At 30.2% G+C, this 23,833-nt stretch overlaps 2 protein-coding genes across 2 annotated transcripts; one reads left to right on the top strand and one right to left on the bottom strand.

The window, feature by feature from the left end:
- The first annotated feature begins 6,787 nt into the window (after nt 1-6,787).
- LOC120575844 (2-methylene-furan-3-one reductase) lies at nt 6,788-12,080 on the top strand. The gene is made up of 4 exons (XM_039834926.1): nt 6,788-7,098; nt 8,737-9,060; nt 10,411-10,570; nt 11,541-12,080. The coding sequence occupies exons 1-4, from the start codon at nt 6,862-6,864 to the stop codon at nt 11,804-11,806; spliced, it is 987 nt and encodes a 328-aa protein (XP_039690860.1). The 5' UTR covers nt 6,788-6,861; the 3' UTR covers nt 11,807-12,080.
- A 5,234-nt stretch (nt 12,081-17,314) lies between these two features.
- LOC120576136 (cytochrome P450 71D11) lies at nt 17,315-19,240 on the bottom strand. Its single transcript, XM_039827150.1, has 2 exons — nt 18,341-19,240; nt 17,315-18,113 (listed from the first exon to the last, which is right to left on the bottom strand). Exons 1-2 carry the CDS (start codon nt 19,238-19,240, stop codon nt 17,490-17,492), a joined length of 1,524 nt encoding a protein of 507 aa, XP_039683084.1. The 3' UTR covers nt 17,315-17,489.
- Between the last annotated feature and the right edge of the window lie 4,593 nt (nt 19,241-23,833).

Here is a 23,833-nt window from a genome sequence, read left to right on the forward strand (position 1 = left end):
ATTAAAAGTACAAGTATAGATGCCTAAAAAAATTATGCTTATATATATTTTGCATCTTTATATTGTAACAAACTATGCATATCTTTTTCTTATTAAAAAAAATTAAAAATATCTTTTTCAATGACAATAATAATGTAACAAATAAAATATCATATAATATAAATTCTTATATTTTTTAATGACACCAAAAATATGGTATTCTTATAACAAAATTTGTTATAAAGTATAATTGGAAAATAAAAAACCAACTATTCTCTTTATATATACACGCACATATACATATTATAAATATATTCTTTATATATACACAAAATAATAATACGCATTATTCAACACTAAAAAAAATTAGGCAATAGCGTAACAAACACACAAACATAAAATATTACTCTAAATACTAATGTGTGTCTGTATATTTGCGAGGTTGAAGAAAGGGAATAAAATTTTTTTGTGTCATTCAATGACAACGTAAATAAAAATATTTGTGAGATTGTGATAATTAAATGATATTGAAATTAAATATCTAAGTGATAAAAAAATAAAATTTCTTAAAAAAAAGATAATAAAATTAAATGGACCCTCCTTCAAAAAAAAAATTGACCGGTTCAATAAAATAAAATGGAAGAAAAAAAAAATATTGAAATATAATATTAAAAAATAAAAGAAAAGGTTCCCAACGTGAGTTGAAGAGAGGTACTTGTGAAATAAATTGCTGAGAAGTAGTTTTTTGAAGTAGCATTCAACAACTTTTGGCCAAAACTCATTTCATTCAATTTTATGCATTTTAAAAAAAGTACTTTTTTTGGAAGGTACTTTATTGATATTGTGTTTGGTCTAACTTCTCCTTAAAAATGCGGAGAAGCTGCAAAAAACCCGAGTCAAACGGTACCTTAATGGAAGATTATAAATTAAGTTTTTTTTTTGAAGGATTATAAATTAATCTTTGTTTTTTTTTTTCACAAACAAAAATGATGAATATTAATAACAACGGTGATATACCCTGCACAAGGTGTGCAAAAAGTAAATCACCAATCCAAGGTTACATATTTATAATAATTAGTGGTGAACACCGATACATAGCAATGGATGTGTCCACCAATCATAATAGCAATAACTAAAATATGGATGCTTTGCCTTCACCCATAAAAAAGAGTGTAACTTTACTTTCTCAAAAAGAGCATAAGGATGTGAATCCACATTATTAAAGATGCGGTCATTCCGATCCTTCCATATAATCCAAACACATGCAAATCAGATACCTTTAAAAACTGATGCAGATACTCACATAGATCACTAGGAAACACCGTAGATATGCCCAACCAATTTCGAACCCGGGTCCATAAAGAGTTTGAAGTACCGCAATCCAAAAAGAGGTGTCTAGCTGATTCCAATACATTACAACCGTCAGAACACAATGAATCGATATGTTGAATGATATTACGTCTTACGAAGTTGTTGCGAGTCGGTAATCTATTGCGAAGTAAACGCTAGGCAAACAGAGACACCTTCACCGGTAGATACCTATGCCAGACATCATCAACAAAATTTCTATCCATTTGAACATCCGAGTTGGTAATAAAGCGATAGACATCTCGTACCGTATATCCATATAATAAATTAATCTTTGTTAATCACTGATTTCATGCGATAACATATCAACTGCCATGTTTTTTAATGAGTTGCCATGTTTTTTAATGAGTTTTTGTTTAAAACTATTTTTCAAATACAGTTTATTGTTAAGTCATAAAAAACACATTTTATATTTTTGTTTGACATACATTTTGACAATTAAATAAAAGATGAACGAAATAGTACATGAGTGTTTCTATAAATAGATTAGTTGGAGTAACTAATTCCAACTAACTCTTAACGAAGCCAGTAACTTTAGTTAACCTATCAATTAACTATTGTTGATTAATTATATCGTAATGTAATACTTAATCTCCACCTTTCAAACTATTCCTCACTTATAGGCATTACATTCTCCTCATCACACATTTCAATCTCTTAAGCATTCCATAAGCCTATCAAACATATCTATTTTTTTTCATTGACAAATTCTTTTCACTCTCCCATGTATTATTTTCCACCATATGATTTCCATGATTTCGGCTTGGTTGCATTTTGTATTGTTCTATATAGCACTACTCCTTCCAATTTCCATGTTGCATTAAATGTATCATACAACTCATCTTCCTTCTTAATTGACTGTGCTTGCACTTGTCACCAATGGTTTCATGGAAATCAGAAGATAAAAATACTTTATCTCCCTTTTTCCAAGAAGCTATTGATGATAAGCGCAAGCTTCCTTCCTCTTCAACATCGTGATCATAGGTGGGTCTTTTCAGGTACGAGGTTGTACCTGCACAACATTAATTTTTTAAATTTGCACAAGTTATTTTTTTTTATTAATATATGAGTATTGATATTTGCACATGAAAAATTGGATAATCAATCGGACATATTATAAAAAATCACACAAAAAATTTATAATAGCTCTCTCTCAACCAATTTTTTTTTTTTTAAGGCTCTCTCTCAACCAAATTAACATTTGTTTTTAGTGTGATTTTATAAGTTGTCTCGTAATTTGTTCAACTTATTGTTAAAAATATCAATACTTTTTTCAATTTACATCCCTGACCCCAAGTCAATCTCTTTCATCTCATAGGGCACCATTCTTTTCTATGCTATGGACTGAACAATTATGCTTAGACTAACTAGCTTTTTATTAATTTTTATCGTTTCCTTTTATTTTTCTTACGTTTTGCTTACTTTTAATTTTTTTTCCACAAGAGAAGTGCTAATAAAAATGATCGTTCTGAATTTGTTTTACAGAGAAGTGTTACTAAGCTAAAATACAGATTATGTATCTCAGTTACATAATAGATCATGATTATTGTTTTTAATTTATTTTATTTTTTCTTTATATTATTCTTTTGCCTTTAGATACTCATAATCTACTGCATCTTGTAACTATAATCGATAAATACTAAATTTTACAATTTGTCAAAAAAATATAATACCTTTAATATGAGAAAAAAATTAATTGCATTTAAGCCTAATTAATATGAGAAAAAAACGGTGATATAAAAACAAATTTAAATGCAAATCCATATCTTTTCTGCACAACGGATGAAGTCTTGTAACCGTCACTAGAGCCAGAGACAATACGAACAACCCGCAAGGTTGGAGGAGCGGTTACCGTCATTGTACTTGGAGATTTGGGAGCAACCGTGAATGTAACCATCATTGGAGCTGGAAGCGTTAAGGATTCAAACATTATGGTAATGCATGTCTAAAATCCTCATTGCTTCTAGTTCCAATGACAGTAATGTTTGCGGTTGCTCCCCAACCTTCAATTACAGTTACAATCATCTCCCCTCCAACACTACAAGTTGTTCGTTCATCTATTGTAGAGTCGACCCCGACTCTGGTTACCGTTACGGTGGTTTCACCCGTTGTGCTGAAAATGTTTGTTTTTACCTTTAAATTTGTTTTTTTTCCAACATTTTTTCTAACTTTAATTATTTATGCGTAATGATTTAAGTGTTGCTAAGATCAAATAATTCTTTTAGCACACATATATAATAAACATAATGTTGTCTATAACTGGATGTTAGGTAATTAAAGTGAAAAGAAAACCTCACTAGGTGTTCGCCATGATCATAACACAAGTACATCCCTTGAAAGAATAATTGTATAAAGCACAGTAGAGAAATGTTAGAATCACTCATTTTAACACTTTCTTTCAACACACTCCAATGATTATTAGATACATCATCCACTTATTTTAATTCCTTGAGTGGCAACCGATACTAAAAGTTGCTAAATCACATTTTTTGTTAATTTTACTTGAACTCTAAGGCTCTGGAAATTTGAATTAAAAAAAAAAAATTATTTGAAACACTTCCCAAAAACTCTTTTTTAGTTTTTAAAAACTTGAAAATTAAAAACTTTTTTGCTAAATTATTTTTAAAATTACAGATTTGGAAACTGTTTTGAATTTTTAGTTTTGGGGACTAAAACTAAAACATGTAAAATAATAACTATTGTGAGAAGAGGACTTGTATATTTCAAAAACTGAAGAAAAAAAAAAAAAAAAAAAAAACTATTTCAAACGGTGGCATTTCACATGGAAAAGGTTAATCCTTTCCCACCATGGGAAAGTTGGATTCAATGATTAGATTAAGTGAAGAACATATTCTTACCATGCTCTCTCAACACTAGATTTTTCTTCACACTATCTTCCAACAATTTAAAAATTTTGAAAATTAATTTTCAGAAATTAAAAAAATCGAAAAAAATTCAGATAATTTTTTTTTTAAATTCTGTAATTCATTTATTGAACGTTAGAATTTTTTTTTTTAAAAATGAAAAAAAAATTCCAGAATTTTTTTTCAAAAACCTTATTTTCCAGAATTTTATTTTCTTAGAAAAATAAAAAAGTTTAATTTCAAAATATTTTTTTTAAGATTTTTATTTTATTTTTCAGAATATCTTATTTTATTATGAAATTAAAAAATATATTCTTTTTAGAAAAATAAGAACTTATCTTAGTTTCCAAAATTTTATTTTTATTGAAATAAAAAAAATTCAAAAAAAAAAAATTTAACATTCAATAAATGAATTACAGAATTTAAAAAAAAAATTATCTGAATTTTTTTTATATTTTTTCGATTTTTTTAATTTCTGAAAATTAATTTTCAGAATTTTTAAATTGTTGGTAGTTAGTGTGAAGAAAAATCTAGTGTTGAGAGAACATGTTAAGAATATGTTCTTCACTTAATCTAATCATTGAATCCAACTTTCCCATGGTGGGAAAAAATTAACCTTTCCCATGTGAACACACACCATGGTTCTCTAAAACATTCATGGCTCCTTCTTCTTCTCTTACTCATTTCTCCATGTCTTCCTTTTCATCTGATCTGTCCATTGCACGTTGTATTAAAGGGGAAAAACTTATACAAAGACTGAGATTGAAAAAGTATAGTTACGTTCCATTTTTTTTTTCCTGTGTATGCATATTTTATTTTGTTATATGAAAGCAAACAATTTTTGACTTTCTATGAAGAAACCAGGTTTGTGGGAAGTTGAGTGGAGAAGATGAAAATTTAAATCTAATTTAATCATAAAAATAAAATAAAGGAAACACAAACCGGTTTGTAATATGGATGACATGACATATTATCATTGGATGTGTTAAAAGAGAGTGTTATGGATGTGACCCTAGTGTGTTAAAAGATCAAAAGCCTTCTTTCTCATCAAATACTAACTTATTTGAACGTGAGTGAGGTGATCAAAAGCTATGTTGTCTAATGGTTTGTTTGGTTTGGAAGAGAAATTGTGAAGAGAGAAATATGTGAGAGAGAGTAAGAGAAGAGATAAATAAGTAAGAAATAAAGTAGATTTGACGTATTGTTTGGTACAAGAGAAATAAGAAGAGAAACAGAGAAGAGAGAAGTGTTGATTGTTTTAAAAGTACAAAAATATCCTTAAATTGAAAAATATGTTATAAAATAAAATAAACTATATTATGGAAGAGAGGAGAGAGCAAGAAAAACAGGTGGGTCCCATTCCTATTTTTTTCTCTCTATTCTATTTCTTTGCTGCTCGCAAGAGAAATGAGGTATTTCTCTTCAATTTCTCTCCTTATAACTCTCTTTCTCGCCAACCAAACACACCATAAATGATTTAAATGCATCTTGCACAAAAAAAAAAACAAATACTAGAGTGGACAAGTATGGGTAACACTTCCTTAAAAAAAAAAAAAAAAGGATGGGTAACACTCCACAACCATTATAATTTTTTTTTAAAGAACTACTATAAAAATTGAACGCACTTAAATGTTTATTATAGATAAAATATATAATACAACTTTTTTGAAGGAATAAATATAATACAATTGCCTGACCAAAAAAAATAAAAATAATACAATTGAATAGTAGCAGGTTAATAATTCAGCATTAAAATTGGGTAGTGGGTAGTATTTTAAAATATTTATCCTTTGTCTTGGCTGCTGTATGTTTAATCTTAATTTTATATATGTACCAAAGAAAACGTAACCAAAAAATATTAATTTTAAATATTTATAATATTTAAAAAAAATTACTATTAATAATGATTAAGTAAAAACCTTTCTGAAGTATAAAAATTAAAAATTAAGTAGCAATGAATCTTCTATTTATTTCATAATATATATTGGTCAAGTAGTCTAATATTGGTCAGAATTTCACCCTTTAAAATGAATAAGTGAGAGATTTTAGATTGGAATTCTGACATCTACCAACTGAATTATGCGCACGGAGATTAAAAAATAAAATATAATCCTCATATAAAAAATTAGTATATAATTAATGCAAATATCATGGAATATTTTTTTCGGTTGATAGAATATCATGGAAAATATTGACCAAGTAAAATCTAATAAATAATTAACTTATCAATAATGCAGACCTACTTTTACATATAAAAAGATAAAGTTGAATGTCTTATATATGTCACTAAACAAATATTTAAAATTTCAAAGGAAGTAAAAGAAAATAATGATTTTTTTTTTTGAGAGAAAAAGAATGATGTTAGCTATAAAAATGAAACATGACAAAAGTTTTACTTTGGATAAATAAATGTTGATAAGTTAGTGGTTAGATTAGTTTTTAGAGCTCGAATTCCGAGTCTCAATATCCTTTAACTCATCAACCAAACTATAAACTATAGTTACATTAGACCATTAGAGTACAATAATGCTTTATATATTAATTAACCCAAGAGTCTATATAATGTCCACATTCATGATTCCATATCTATCACTTGAGCACTAGAGGGCCACTCTCCTTCCTTTTTCACTCTTCCAAATAACTCATCAATATGGCCACAGAAGTTTCAAGAAATGATCCTACTAATATTACTATTCCAACTCATACAAAAGCTTGGTTCTACTCTGAACATGGAAAGGCTTCAGATATTCTAAAGTTACATCCAAATTGGTCCATACCTCAACTCAAAGATGATCAAGTCCTCATCAAGGTTGTTGCTGCTTCCCTTAATCCTGTGGATTACAAGAGGATGCATGCCTTGTTCAAGGAGACTGATCCTCATCTACCTGTATGTTAATTTTCTCTTTAATTGAAATCATGAGTGTTTGTAAAAGTTTAATTTAGAATTTATTTGTTTTATGTCATAACAACTCTATGTTAGTATTTGGTTATCTTTATTAAAATCACTTATTATATGCCTATTAAGAAAATTCAGCTTATTTTATTTTTATTTTTTGAAGGAAAATTCAGCTTATTTTGGTAAGTTATTATATGCCTAAACACACTTTATATGTTAGACAGTCAAAATTACATGTTTAATGACACTTGTATGAGATTTTGTTTTTCTTTTTGAAGCAATATATGAGATTTTGTTATTGGCAACTATATTTTTTTTCTACATACTAAAAAAGCGAGAAAAGAAAAAAAAACAACCTTAAAGGTTTTTTTTTTCAGGGAACCTTGAAGAGTATTTTGAGATTCACTACTAAAAGTAAATTAATAAGACAATTGTGAGGAAAATTATTAATACCTCTCTTGAGGGTGAATTTTGTCACCCATATAGGTTCTATCGAGTTTGAGGAATTAATATTTGTAGCTATCACAAATAGGTATGACAACAAAACTCATACCTGCAGGTACCGATCTGAACCAAACTCAATTTGATGGGGTTTTCCTGCTTTGACTAGGTTTGAGTTTTCCCTTATTTTAAAACACGAGTACGGGACGAGTAACGGAGAGTAGATACCCACCCTGAACCCATACCCAAACCCATCCCGAATAAAAAAAAAATCAATTTATTATCCCTTTTATATAAATAGAAACTCAAACCCTAAATCATTTCACTCACACAATCATAGTCTTAGTCTTTCAGATGACACTCACTTATCACAGTTCTCTTTTTTCTAATTTCATATCTCACACTCTCGGCCTCTCTCTCTTCTTCTTCACCGTAGTCATCGATATCATCATCATCTCTTTGCGGATAATGCATTAGAACATTGTGCCCGGGGTTGAAAAATACTTTTATTCTTATTAAAAAAAAATTATCCGCTGCGGGGATGGAGATGGGGTGAGGATACCCGAACACATTGCAGACGAGGATGAGATTCGATTTCTCATCTCCACTGAGTATGGATAGTGCAACGGATAAGTATATGAGAGTAGGATATGAGACGGGGAAGGTAAAACCCTTCCCCACCCCGCCCATTTGCAATGCCTTGATGTCCAATTCATAAAAAAGAAAGTGACGCGATAATTAGTAATTCTTTTGTCTAAAACTTTTGTCATTAATTTTATATTTCAAGATAGTGATATTTTTTTTTTATAAAAATTGAATATGAAGGGTCAATTAAGTGATGAGAATTTGGCATTATAATCTCAAGGACGAATGTTAAAAATTCCTTTAGAACCATTATATTATGGGAACTTCTACGGTACACTCACAAAATGAGGTGTATTGGTACTCCTGCTTCTTAATTTTATAAATGAACGATCATTTTTTATGTAGTAAATAGCTATTTGTCAATATTTATATTTTATAGAACAACAGTTCATAAGAAATAACATCATTTAATTGTTTATAAGAATCATAATAACTTTTTAAAAACATAACTAATGCCACTTCATTTAATAATAATTCTCCTCATGCCATTTTCTTAAAAAACATTCATATTTTTCTTTATGAATTATTTTGTTGTGTGAGAAGATTGTACCAGGCTTTGATGTTGCTGGCATAGTAATCAAAGTGGGAAGTGAAGTGGTGAAATTTAAGGTTGGTGATGAAATATATGGTGACATCAATGAGGAAGGACTTTCAAACCTAAAGATTCTTGGCACTTTGTCTGAGTATACAATAGCTGAAGAGAGATTATTGGCTCATAAGCCAAAAAATCTAAGTTTCATTGAAGCTGCTAGCATTCCTTTAGCTATGGAGACAGCTTATGAAGGACTTGAGAGAGCTCAGCTTTCTGCTGGCAAATCTATCCTTGTCTTGGGAGGTGCTGGTGGAGTTGGAAGCTTTGCTATTCAGGTTTGTATTTAATTGATGTATAATCAAATTGAATTTAACATTTTCTCTAGAAATAAATATAAACAAAAAGCTATATGTATTTGATCTAAATTTGAGCCAAATACATGTACCTTTCTCTTATATTTTATTATGGAGAGTTTGCATTACTTATTATTCTTTGACTTAAGTTCATATTAGATTTGATATTTAAAGTTGAAAAAATATATTGGTCTAAATGCATTCTAACTTTGCAAAAATTGCGACTTGGATCTCCAAAAGAAATAACACTTTTGACAACATATATTTTTTTAAATGGCAAATAGTATATATACACATATAAAAAAACGAGTATGGCAAAACGCCAAAACACCGAACACCCAGAAAGCTCCTGATACAACGACCATAGAGGGTCACCAAACAACAAAAATATAAAAGAGGAAACAAATCCCTAGCGAGAGGATAAAACACCAAACAACACCACAAAAACATCGGAGAAAAATCAAAAGCAAACAGAAAATGAAGGATCCAAACACCGTACAAAATAGCTCAGAAGACTAGGCCCCGAACTACCAAAGCACAGATCATATCCAACTCTGTCCACCACCATGGACACTACTGGCGTAGACAGAGGATCGGCTCCACCTATCACTCATAGAAAGAACATCGATGTCTCATGTGTTTACAAAAGAACCACTTCCAAGATTGGAATTGTATCCTTTCAAACAGTTGATCAACAATTATTGTGGCTTACCAGCAAAAATTAGATCATTACGGGCTTTCTAGATTGACCACACAGTTGAATGTCAGATTAAAGTAAAACTTATCATCGACTGTCTACCCACCCCTAAAGACACAAAGACCTGAAACAAACCCAACAAACTATTCGGGAGGACCCATTCCCACCCTAACCACCTACAAACAAAGTACCAGATCATAGATGCAACTCTACAAGTGAACCACCGACTCCCTCACACCCCCCCACCCCACCCACACACACACCTCGCAAGAAATACTCGTTAAATCAATAATCACGTAGCGCTTAAAAAGATTAAGACGAGAAGGGATCCTATCTAGCAAAAGTTGCCAAGAAAAAAGCTGAACTTTAAAAGGTACCCAAATCTTCCACACTAAAAGCTATACAATATTCTCTGTTTTATTCCATATCATATGAAGATGACTAATTGAACATAAATAAAGTATTATATTCATCAAGTATTAGAGGACCACAAACAAAAAACTTATGATAGAGATTAAGATATATCAATTGTAGTATGTATTAATAATTGAGTGAAAAGGTATGTTTTAAGGAGCAAAACTGAAAATTAGAATAAATTGTGGAACAAAAAATATATTTAATATATTTGGCTGCAGCTTGCCAAACATGTTTATGGTGCATCTAAAATAGCAGCAACTTCTAGCACTGGAAAAATCGAGTTTTTGAGGAAGTTGGGAGTTGACTTGCCAATTGATTATACAAAGGAGAACTTTGAAGATCTCCCAGAAAAGTTTGATGTAGTGTATGATGGAGTAGGTAAGATTTATTTATTTGTACATACATGTCTCTACAGACATCTTCTTTAGTTTTTTTTTTCTTTCATAAGTGGTCCCGTGTGGATTAGTACAGGAAATCAACATAAATTCTAACGATGGTCGATGATACTATTTGAAAATAAAAACTTATGATCCTTCTTATATTTACGATTAACATAATGACTTAATCGATGTCGGTTTTGATACTAATTACATATTTATTTTTCACTTTTTTTTAATCAAATATATACCGATTAAGTTGTTATTTCAATTCTAAACTAGAGAAGATCAATTTATCAAGAGACAACATCTAATGTCATTAAAGTTTTAAATAATTTTTAAGTATTGATCCACAGTGGACCACTTATGGTCCACTTATAAAGATTATCCATGTTTCCTTTTCTCTATCTTTGCATTCATTAAATATTTAATTTAATTTTCTACATTGTTGGACTATACGGATTTAATAATCCACAATACTAGAGTAATATTTTAAAATAGTTTTGTTAATGAGTGTTCCTGAGTACTCTTTAAGTATTCCCAATGAAAAATTATTCCCTCCGTTCCTTTTTAATTATCACTTTTGTAGAATTTTTTTGTTTCTAATTAACTGTCACTTTCAAAGTTCAATACAACATTAAATGTTGTTTTGCCTTTATTATTCTTGGTTATTTATTGCAGAGAGAGAAAAAGATAAATGATGAAGGTTATTATAGGAAAAAGATAAATTGTTGTATCAAAAGTAATAAAATGTAATTGTTGTCTTTGTTTGTGTAAAGAACCCAAAAGTGACAATTAAAAAGAACGGAGAGAGTATTATTTAAAAAAAGTAAAGACTTCAATTTCCAATGCAATAAATGCACAAACTTTCATAAAATATTACCACTTTAAATATTTAAAGAGTGTCCTAGAGGACTCGTTAACATTTCCCATTTTAAAATGTTCATCCATTTTGATACTATGTGATGTAGGGGAAGTTGATAGGGCTATGAAGGCAATTAAGGAAGGTGGCAAAGTAGTGACAATAGTACCTCCTGGATTTCCACCAGCTATTTTCTTTGTGCTCACTTCTAAAGGATCTATCTTAGAGAAGTTGAGACCTTACTTTGAAAGTGGTCAACTGAAGCCAATTCTTGACTCCAAGACTCCTGTGCCATTTTCTGAGGTCATTGAAGCTTATTCCTACTTAGAAACCTCAAGAGCTACTGGAAAAGTAGTCATTTATCCCATTCCTTGAAATCCATGGCCTAGTATTTATCTAGTGAGAAAAGTGATAGCAACAATCACTTTAACACTGTTTTTCAACATTTTCTCTTATCGAGAAAAAATTATGTATATCTCACCGGTTAATGCGAGACTTAAAATAGTTTGAATTACATAAATTTCACTCAATAAAAAAGATGTTAGAGTGAATAAAAAAGATGTTAGAGTGAATGTTGTCAGGACACACCGTTATCTATTGATGGACACACCGTTAAAATTAATTAGGTTGAAAGAAGACATTCTAAGAACTTGTTTTAGATTAGAGGGTCAATATAACACCTTAAATCCCGACTTTGATTTAATTAATAACAAGAATAGATTTAATTAAAGGATGTTACAAAACTCATCATATATCATTCGATAATGCAATAGTAATTTATACTTCAGCAGCGGAAATAATTCAACTTATCTCAATTGTAAAAAATATTCATGTCTTTGACATCAACAATGGAAATAACAAGAGTCTCACAAGACTCTAACTCAAATGGAAAATAAATTTCAACGTTTTAACCCTAACCCATGAGTTGCAAAAAGTTGAAAGCATTAAAGAACACTGGAGTTGAATACAGTAGCGAACAAAGGAAACAGTGAGGAAGGGAACAAATTGTAGATATCTAGAACCATTGAAAAGGTTGATTACCAAACTTTAAGGGAAATTTTGAAAATTGTCTTGTCTTGTTGTGTAATTTGGTAGCTGTTATTGTCGACAACATATGGATTGTTTTGGACATGCATGCCCTTTAATCTAGAAAAGTTTATTGTGCATCTATTTTGTTGATTACAATTCTTTCTTGGCAAACAGTGACTATTTTGGATTTAAACCAGTTGAATGAAATGAAAGAGACGATTCATATGCATGTTAGATACCTCTCCCAATTTGAGCTTTAATATTGTTCTAGATTTGCATTGTAAGAAGAGAATAAATTTATTTTAGAATTGACATTCTTTTGAGAGTACTACATCGTATAATACTTGATTTTAAATGTCTGGTTGTGATCATATAATACTTCCACCATACTTAATTGATTTTAAATATAATAAATGATGATATAATACTTCGACCACACTTAATTGATTTTAAATAAGCATTTTATAATGTCTATAATTTAAAAGAGAAAAGTAAGATGTCTCCGAAACTAAAATCAACAAACCAATTTTTTTTTTTAGGAATCAACAAATCAAATTTTCTTTCGGTTTGAAATGACAAATTGGACCAAACCAAGAACAAGTTAATTGCCAGTGCCACTTCGTCTCACGTGAACAACCTCAGCACTAATATTTTAAGAGTTCATATTTAAACCTAGTTTTTTTTATGCAGCGTTAAGGGTAACAAGTTGATTTGGTTTAAGTTTGTGATGGAAAAAAATCCAAACCACTAAAAAATCATCGGTTTTGTTTGATTCAAAAATATTTTCTCTCATGAATTTCAAACTAAATTGATGAATAATATGTTGGTTTGATTTGGTTCTTTTGTTTTTACATTGTGTTTAATTTTGATTTTGTTTGAATCCGAACGTAAAAAATAATCGAGCCAATTGGTTTGGTTCTTGTACACCTATTCAGCACAATAAACATATGGAACCAACCTAAGATATCTGGTAGTTTGTTTTGATGCCTATATATATAAGAGACATCCGGTCTTCCAAAAATAGGTACAATATTTTATACTCCATACCCGCATATTTTTATAAACTTCTAGATTAATCAATCCGATTGAAGGGAAGATTTGTAGCATCCCACTCGTCAATATTTGAACTTTATCAGTCGGACGTGTCAGAGGACAGGTGTCCATGAGCGATAAATATAACGAAGGATATTATCATGCAGTGTCAGTAAAGCAGGTTCAGTTATCGGTATCAAGTCAAGCACGTATAAGACAAAAGTGTATTTTGGTACTTGCACGCAGAGGGTATATAAGTGTGTCATGTCCCCATCATTTCCTTTCCTTATGATCTTTCTCTCTCTAAGTTTATAAAATCAGAAATGTTCTCCCTCTAAATTGCGCCCCTTTTCTCACCTTCAACGTATAACCTTATGACGGCCCTAATAGGCACGACCGTCTAGGTATGTATGTTCCTCACAAATATAATTACCGTCTCTAATTAATTACCCCAACTTACTAATAACTTAGTAAAAATAATAATTCTCACGAAAACGCTAAAAATAATCTTCTTAAAAAATGACTATTTTACCCACACACGCTGAATAATAAAAATACGCCTTAGTCTAAATATACCAAAATACCCTTTTATGCTAAAAATCCATTAATCCTGCATCAAATACACAAGGAAGCAAATAATCACATATAAACAACACACATGCACACCTATAACTATTAATAAAATAAATCTAGCGAACAACAGGTTGTTAGAGTTAACACTTCATTTGGACGGAGGGACGAAATTGACTGACATTTTACAAATTTAAGGACTATTTTGATATTTCGTAAAATTAGGGGACGAATTTGGCCGATCCGTACGAATTCAGGGGCGAAGTTAATGATTTAATCATTTATTGGTTCTACTTCAAACTAAATTCTACACATAGAGTCGTCTTAAAAAAAAAAATTGGCAGAAATTTATTACGATACATTTTAGAAATGAATATAATAGTATAGTACAATGTTGGAAAAAAATAAAAACATCCCATAAGTATCTAGGAAAAACACAATTAACTTCTTAATATAAACCCTTTGAAATCTTGACAGTCTTTTAAAATCTTAGAATATAAATCCCTTGAAATTCAAATTACAAATCTTGAAAGTCTGTAAAATCTTAAAAAGTCATTAAAATCCCTTGGACACATGGATTTGGAAAAGGAATAATTTAGGGTAAGAAGATATAGTAGGTCATTTGCAATGGACCCTTATTTTTGGGTAGTATTAGGGGCTCCCTGTAACACCCTAATTTCCGACGGTAATTTTATATAATAATAATAATCATGCTTTTAATGAAAAAGGATGTCACACATTCATTCATATTTCAACTAATAAAATAATAGAGAATCAGATACAACAACGGAAGATACTTCATAAAATTTCATAATTATAAATGTCTTGTCTTTAACATTATTTAGGAAAAATAGCTTAAAACATCATAGTGCTTAAATCAACTTTATAATTTAAGGACATTCAACGCTTAACCGAACCAAGTGTTACAGATCAAAGCACGTATCTATTATATTCGACTACTTAATATCCCAAATAATAGCTACGGCGGTATGTCCCCCATCGTCACTTTCTAAGCATCTCGCAAATCTAAAGTTCCTCGTCCTGAATATCTGTACCCCAAGGGTACAGACAACAAAATACACAAACAACAACAAAGGGGTGAGAATTCACATCATAACATATATTTGGATACATGAATAATAAAGTAGATATTCATATCTTCATCAGTCCTTCATCTTATCCGTTCTTTTAACCCACCTATCTTTCTCCTCGTTTATATGCACCTCATCAACTCTTTAACATTACCGCTTATATTAACTCTTATTCCCTACAACCTAACAACTTTCCTACGCTCATTAGTATTTAAGGCTATTATGTTTAACCTCATCAACTACCCATAACCATCTACTCGATTAATCCCTCTTATCATCGTAATTTCACTTCTTTAACCCATTCATATCTTGTACCTTACTTCATACTTTGTCACTTCATTAACGTCATTTATTACCTTATTCCCTTACCATCGTGTCTCTTTAATTTACCTTAGTTCTTACTCTTCATATAGTCTCATCGTTGCATCTATCCTTTACTCTAATTGACTACTATTTTCATCTTCATTAGTTCTTGAATTACCCTCTCACAACTCTCTCTACTTTGCTTCTAAGTCCTTCATCGTTTCACTACCTAATCTCTTTTGATTTTTGAGATAATCAATCCTAATGACACTTAAGAATACTCTCTCATTTAGATTTAATAGTTTACGACTCTTACCTTTACATTGGAAATTCATTTGTCATTGACGACTACCACAACTATCCTTCCGTATTCTCCCGTATAATAGTCATGTCTCCCTCTCCCTAAACTATGTTTAAGGCTCATCAAATATTTTCTATCATTACAGTAATCGAATAACCCATATCCTTACTTTAGTTCTCCTCTAATACTCTTGATACTCGTCTTATTTAAAATACATTATGGCTTATGAAACTACTCTCATGGCCCTTAATTAAAGTCCTCCCAACTAAGGATCACTTCTTTTATTTTAACTTATGTTTTGAAAGCATCACATTTTGACACTTGCTATCAAAATCGCCTCATGATTTGTGAAATCGCTTCATGATTTTGACAGAATCAGGCGTACTAAAATTACAGATTTTCTGTCAAAATCGCCTCATGATCATTGGAATCGCCTCATGATTTCGACAGCATTAGACATGCTGAAATCACAGATTTTTCTGCGATTTTCTACCATGGGAGCCTCCTTGGCTCCATTTTTCTACTATAAATTCACCAAAATCATACCTAATCTTCACCATATTATTACCCTATCATTAGAACATTAATTCTTCATTAACCTACCAGATTATCCACCCTTTTTAGGACTAAAAACTCAATTCAAAACCTAAACTAGTTCTCCCTCAATTCTCATCTTTCAACCTCATCTTTTAATTCATTCCTCTTTGTTAACTCATTCAAATTAACACCATAACAACAACAATATATTAAAATTTAATACAACCCTCCCATCATGGATTAAGATACCCTAAAGTGCAAAGAATCTCCCCCTTACCTCGAATCTTCGAAGTCACAACTTCCCGGCTCTCTTCTCCAAAACTAGGGTTTTCTCCTCCTCTTCTCTCTTCTTCTCTCGCTTCTACGTTTCAGCAAAAGTGGCAACCTTGATTGTTAATTCTCTATTTATATATGGGCTAACCTCATAATATTATTCCTGTCATTCTATTTTATATTATTTTTTACTTCTTCCTCCCCCACTTAATTAAAACTTCTATTCTACACCTCCCGCCTCTATATTACTTTATTTATTTTTCCCTTTCATCATAATAATCCTCATAGCACGTCATTAATCATCATATGCATATTTCTTCATAGCTAACATAATATTCTAGCATCATAACACCATTATTATAAAAAAAATCAAGAATTCTTCTAATTAACTTCATTAAATCATTACATGTAATTTTCGGGGTGTTACACTCCCGTCCAAAACCACATATTACAGAAAAATCACATATGAGTTCTACAAGATTAAAGCGACTACATTCAAATTAACAAAGCATGCAGTATTGTGAAAAGGAAAATGAAGTAATGGGCTCTTTCAAAAAAAGAAGAAATTGTAGTAATCGACTAAAATGATTTTTTTTTTTTTTTTTGGCAAAAAGAGGTAGCAGGGTGTCTGCTAGCCTCTAAACTTTATTAAAAGAAAAAGAGGAAACAAACAAAAGAGGGGGGGACTGGGCCAAGACCCTCAGATGAAAATAAGAAGTAGCAGGGTGTCTGCTAGCCTCTAAACTTTTCTTTACCCACTAAAATGAAAATAAGATAACATTTCACTTTAAACAATAAACAACAAGTATAAATAAGCTACTTATGGTAAATCCAGAATGTAGCATAACATTTCACTCTAAACAACAGCTAACATAACATTTCAATCTTCAGGTAGTACAACTTTTATAAAACCTCCTTCTTTTTAGATTACAAGCGACTGATGAGATGTAATGGGAATCAAGTAAAGGTCACCCTTTCTTGCCATAGTAACTCCAAACTCTTCTCCCAACTCTAATTCCTCGTTTTTCATTCCATTGGGAAGTTTCCAATCAAAATGATACAATAAAAGTGCAAGGACCTGCTCTACATTAGCCAAACCATAGTTCATGCCGGGACAAATTCTCCTACCAGCACCAAATGGAATGAACTCAAAATTAGTTCCTGAGAAATCAATAGAGCTATCAATAAACCTTTCAGGATAAAACTTATCTGGGTCATTCCAATATTTAGGATCCCTTCCCATTGCCCAAGCATTTATTAGGACTCTACTTTTTACAGGTATACGATAGCCATTAATCTCACAAGCTTCTCGACTTTCCCTTGGAAGAAGGAGAGGAACGGAAGGGTGTAATCTTAATGACTCTTTGATGATTGATTTTAAATATTTGAACTCAGCAATCGTAGCTTCATCAACCATTCCTCTCCTATCAAATCCATTTCTTACTTCAGCTTGTGCTTTCTTCAAAATTCTTGGATCCTTTATCATCTCAGCCATTGCCCAATTAACAGTAGTTGCTGCAGTCTCACTTCCCGCAGAGAACACATCCTGAAATATACAAGTTCACAATTTTAATAACCCTCTGGTTCTCGGGGATAAGTGTCCCTGATAATCCGGAGTTTGACCAGGTAAATAAAGTCCGTCCAAGAATTGTTCTATCCATGAATCGAAATCAGGTGATGAACAATTTGTTCTTTGGGGAGTTTATTTACCGCAACAACAATTTAAAATCACTTAATACATAAAAAAATTAAAGAGATATTTAATGTGAATACCAGAATTATAGCCTTGACATTATCAATAGTTAATTCAAAATCCATGTCACTGCCACTTTCCACAAATTTTAGGAGACAATCAATCAGATCTTCCTCAGCTTCAGGCAAACCTTCGTTTTCTCTTCTTGAAATTTTCTCTTTATGGTCAGTGATGATATGGCCCAGTATCCTGTCTACTTGTTGGCTTAACTTCTCAAGCTTAGGCTTCAATCCAGATATATTTTGAATCCATTGAGCTGAAGGAAACAAGTCACCAATATAGAACCCTCCAGCAAGTTTTATAAGTTGTTTTACAACTGATATGAACTCTTCTTGTTCCAAATATTTCTTACCAAATGCAGCCTTTGAAGTGAATGTATACATCGTTGACATAACTTCTTCAGTGAGATTGAACTCTGATCCTTCATTTGAAGCAATCTTCTTTAGGAGAGAATTGATCTCTTTTTGTCTTACTGGCCAAAGAGATTTGACTCTTCTTGTGCTTAATAGCTCAATAGCACAAATCTTTCTAAGTTGTCTCCAATAATCACCATAAGGTGAAAAAGCTATATCCATTGAATTGTAAGATGCTATGTCTGTGGCAAGAAGATGAGGCCTTGATGCAAAGATAATATCATGTGTTTTTAAAACCTCCTTTGCAACTTCCGGTGAAGAAATAACAATGAAAAAGATCTCACCAAGTTGAAGATGCATCAAGGGTCCATATTTTTTGGCTAAATCTCTTAATCTTCTAGGTGGGTTTGTTGCAACAAGATGGAGAATATTTCCTAAAATGGGTAGCTTCCATGGCCCTGGAGGTATATTTTTACCGAAGTCATATTTTTTGTAATGATTCCTAATTTTGAGTGCAATTATCATGAACATAAAAATAGTGAAAAAACTTAGAATTTGAAAAGCCATGGAGATGAAAACTAATGTGAGATGGACTAACACCGGAAAAACTAATATATATAGTTAATATTTTTGTACGTATTCTGTTTTTTTTTTTTTTTAAATCAGAAAAAAAATTAAAATATTTCCGAAATTAAAAAAATATTCAGATTTTTTTCCAAAAATTTTAAAATTAAAAAAATTCAGATTTTTTTCTTAAATAAAAAAATTCACAAAAACAATTCTGAAATTTAAAAAATTAGAAAAATATTCAGATTTTTTCCAAAAATATTTTAAATTTAAAATAAATTAAGATTTTTCTTCTAAATTAAAAAATTCAAAAAACATTAAAAAATTTCTGAAATTTGAAAAATATTCAGATTTTTTTCCAAAAATTTTAAAATAGATATAAATTCAGATTTTTATCCAAATATTGTATTCTAAAATAAAATTTTTTAAAAAAACATTAAAAAATATTCATATTTTTTTCCAAATTTTATAAATCGAAAAAAAATTAAGAATTTTCTTCTAAAATAAAAATTGATAAAAAAATAAAAAAATTTCCAATATTAGAAAAATATTCAGATTTTTTTCCTAAAATTTTAAAATAGATAAAATTTCATATTTTTATCCAAATATTGTTTTCTAAAATAATTTTTTTTTAAAAAAACATTAAAAAAAAATATTCAGATTTTTTTTCCAAAATTTTTTAATTCGGAAAAAAAATTAAGATTTTTCTTTTGAAATAAAAATTCAGAAAAAAATTGAAATTGTTTTTTAATTATTCAGATTTTTTTCTTAAATAAGAAAAATTTAGAAAAAAAATTCAATAGAATAGAAAAAAATTCATTTTATAATAAAAAAATTCTAAGTTTTTTTTTTTTTTTTACATTTAATGGTTTAAAATAATTAAGATTTTTGTTCCATATCTTTTTGACCATATTAATTAAAAAAATTGTTTTAACATGCAGAATTATTTTCAACTTGAATGTTTTTTCATCCTTGATTTATAGCTTTTTCTTAAAGTCTTTAAAAAATAATTTCTAAATTGTTTATATCAAAATTACTTTTATTTAATTTTTTTTTTTTTTATCATAATCACAAAGTTTTATTTCTTTTTTAACAAAAGATAATATTATATTTATTATAAAAAAAAAGATATAATCATACTATAATTACAATTTCTGGTCTCTCTTTTTATAGAAAAGAAAAAAGTGCATGTGAACTAAATCTGAGATATTATTATTTTTGACCAAAAATCATAGATTTATATATACCTATTAATTAAAAAGCGGACAGACGGGAGTGCCCGTCTGGACACTAGTATTAATAAAGGCAATACATTTTTTTTTGGTGTAGCCTATTTTTTAACCCATTATACCCTTCACTAATTGCAAAAATTCCAAAACAATTAACTGTTTGAAATGGACGTCGGTTATCGTATTTCAAACTCAAAACATAACTTCTTTTTCATATTAAAAATCAGCAAAATCAGAACATAACTGTCTTTTTAATTTAAAACATCAGCACGAGAGATTCAAGAGGAAGAAATAAGGAAAGAGCGAACATCGCACCGTTGAAAAACGGAGTTGTTGCGGCAGCGATGCATAAGCAAAATGGTTAGTTTCTATCTTCTCCCTTTATGTTTTGTCTATAATCCTTTGCCATCGATTGATTTTCCATGTTTAGGTTGCAGTCTTTAAATTTGATTTTGAAGAATCACATGGTTATTACAGTGGAAAACATATGGGAGAAGAGAACTAACAAGGCTTAGAGCATTCACATGCATAATACAACAATCAACGTACACATTTGCTTTAAAGACTATGTCTTCTTCTAAGTTATGTAGATGATACATTCGAACTTCAGATGCCTTTAAAACAGTATATATATGGCATGCTTTTGGATCGTCAATAATTTGTAGCATTGATACTTCTCATGGAAGGAGTGTTTTTTTTTTTTGTTACAATGGAAGGAGTGTGTGATTACATTTATTTCATTCATTTTATAAAGTCATTTTTTGATGTCGATGTGCCATTATCATGTTCAATCTCAATATCTTGAATATACTATTGCTATCTCATATCTGGATGATTTGCAGGTTGGATGGCTCTCATATGAATATCATTCTGATCCATTATTTTTATCTCTCTAATAATAGCTCTTTTTTCTTTCTTTCTTCCTTATGTATCATACCACAAGATAATGGAAGAGGATGGGAAGAGTTTATGCTAATTACAATAATAACTAGTAAATACTAATTACAAATAATTAAGATTATTCTATAATCTATAACTCCTCAAGAACCTATATTAATGTGTACATTAATATACTAGTCAGCTTATATCAATATACATTAATATACAATAATAACTAGTAAAGACTAATTCCAAATAATTAACATTATTCTACTCCTTCCGTTCCAAATTGTATGTCACTTTAGAAAAAATATTTGTTCCAAATTATATGTCGTTTTACAATACCAATGAAAAATTAATGTTACTTTTTCTATTATATCCTTAATTATTTATTACTCTCTCTTCTTTCAATTCCTTCATTTATCTTTCTCATATCATTTATTGAGGATAATTTTGTAAAACAACTCATAATATCTCTTTCCCACACAATATTAATTACATTTCTTAATATGTGTTAAATGCCCAAAACGTCATACAATTTGGAACGGAGAGAGTATAATCTATCAAGCTACTTAATTGCCAAAACAAAGAAAACCATTATTATGACCAATTCAAAGGAGACATTTTCCAAAACACATCACGTGGCCATAGGGAGACAAAATAGCATGACAAAAGATACCTTCTTGATTTACTCCAAGGGTCTACCACCATCATGTCATAAATAAAGCCACTTACACTTCTTCTTCATCACAATACAAACCCCAACGTTGCAGTTTAATTCATCTAAAATCACTCACGATTCAACTTGAAATTCTTCTAAGCTAGCTTTAGACTGCTTCAAGTTCTCATAATTCAAAACGAAAAGTTTATGGAAGTTTTTCAAATGTAACTTATCTTTTTGAATTATGAGAACTTGAAGCATACTTATGTCTGAAGCAGCTTTGAAGAATATTTGATTGAAGCATGTAAGAGTGAGTTTTAGATGAAATAAATGGCAAAATTCCAGAAAAAGATAAACAACCCTAGATTTAAAATGTTTATTTTGATTTTGATACACGCTGCCTCTATTGAAGTCTTTTAATAAAACTGAATCTTGCCTCCGCGGCTCCACCATCAATGATGTCAGACTCGATCTTTGAACTACAAAAATTAGCAGCATGTTTCGTTTGGGAGAAAAGATAGAATGTGGAATTCGATAGACATGATCCGTAGTTTACTGGATCGTCCACTAAGCCACGTTCTATATTTTCTCCCACCCAAAACCTGCGTTACCATCAGCCTTCTATCTCGAAGATGGTGTTGTTACATTTGACAACATCTCTTTGTTCTGGACTTCTCTAGCCACTCGTTCCACAGGGTATGATTCCAGCTCTTTTGAACCTTCACAATTATGTGAATTGAATTTTTTTAAATGACTCTAATCATGATTAACTGAGTGATTTCGCGATTGGTGCCAAAATCCATTGTTATGCTTAATTGGGTGTTGCTTAATTATTGTTATCTTTTTGTTTGATCTCTAGTTGTTGTAAACTTTGATCTATTTACTCTGACACACGTTGTGCTGAAAGGATGGTTTGTTTTTGTTAATATAATTCATTTTGATTTCTTAAAAAAAATACTGGGTGATTTATTACCATTGGGACTATTATTAATATATGTGTGTTTTAAAATCAAATTTATTGAGGTTGTGATATTAATCAAATTTTGGGTGTTCTTGAAACAACAATAACAGGTTATTCCTACTGTTTTTTAATGCCATGGATCTACTTATGAATGGAAATATGAGAAACTGGTCAAACAACAAAGTATGAGTATAACCTTGAAGCATTATAGTTGCAAAGGAAGGAGAACGATTGCTCAGTAAAATTAGGATAAGAACCTTACAATTTTTGGTTTGTTTTCACAAAGATCTAACGTCGTTAACCTTCAAGGGATGTATGCGTCACATTCAAAATAAAATAAGGGAGGTTCTGTCATTTTGCAAAATAAAGGGGGTGTGAGTGACATTTTTGCAAAACTCAGAGGAGGTTGATGCAATTTACCCTTAAATTTATATTTCTATGTCTCATGATGATGTTACTCATACTCGGTCCATCCCAGATTAACTGTGTCATTTGCTTATTTCATAAGTATTAATAAAAATGCATAAATGAAGGACATAGAAAAATGGTTTTAAGTGTTTTTGTTAAGTATTGGTGCATTCTCCATTATCATAAATGTAAAGTGAAATGTATTGAATTGAGAGTGATGAACATATTATTAATTAGAGTTATATTTGAAAAAAAAGTAATTAATGGTGTATAAAAAAGTAAAATTGGTCAATATTTTTGGGACATTATTTTTTTACGCTTGTTTTTCTGACTTCCAGAAGTTTTTAATAACATATGGAAATGACCAAAAAAACTCAACGGTAGTTAACCGCCGCCGGAGGTATTTTAGACCTTTTCATGTGTTATTAGGAATATCTGAAAGTTAAAAAAAACAA

Source organism: Medicago truncatula, chromosome 6 (genome assembly GCF_003473485.1).
Source record: "Medicago truncatula cultivar Jemalong A17 chromosome 6, MtrunA17r5.0-ANR, whole genome shotgun sequence".
Classification (NCBI taxonomy): domain Eukaryota; kingdom Viridiplantae; phylum Streptophyta; class Magnoliopsida; order Fabales; family Fabaceae; genus Medicago; species Medicago truncatula.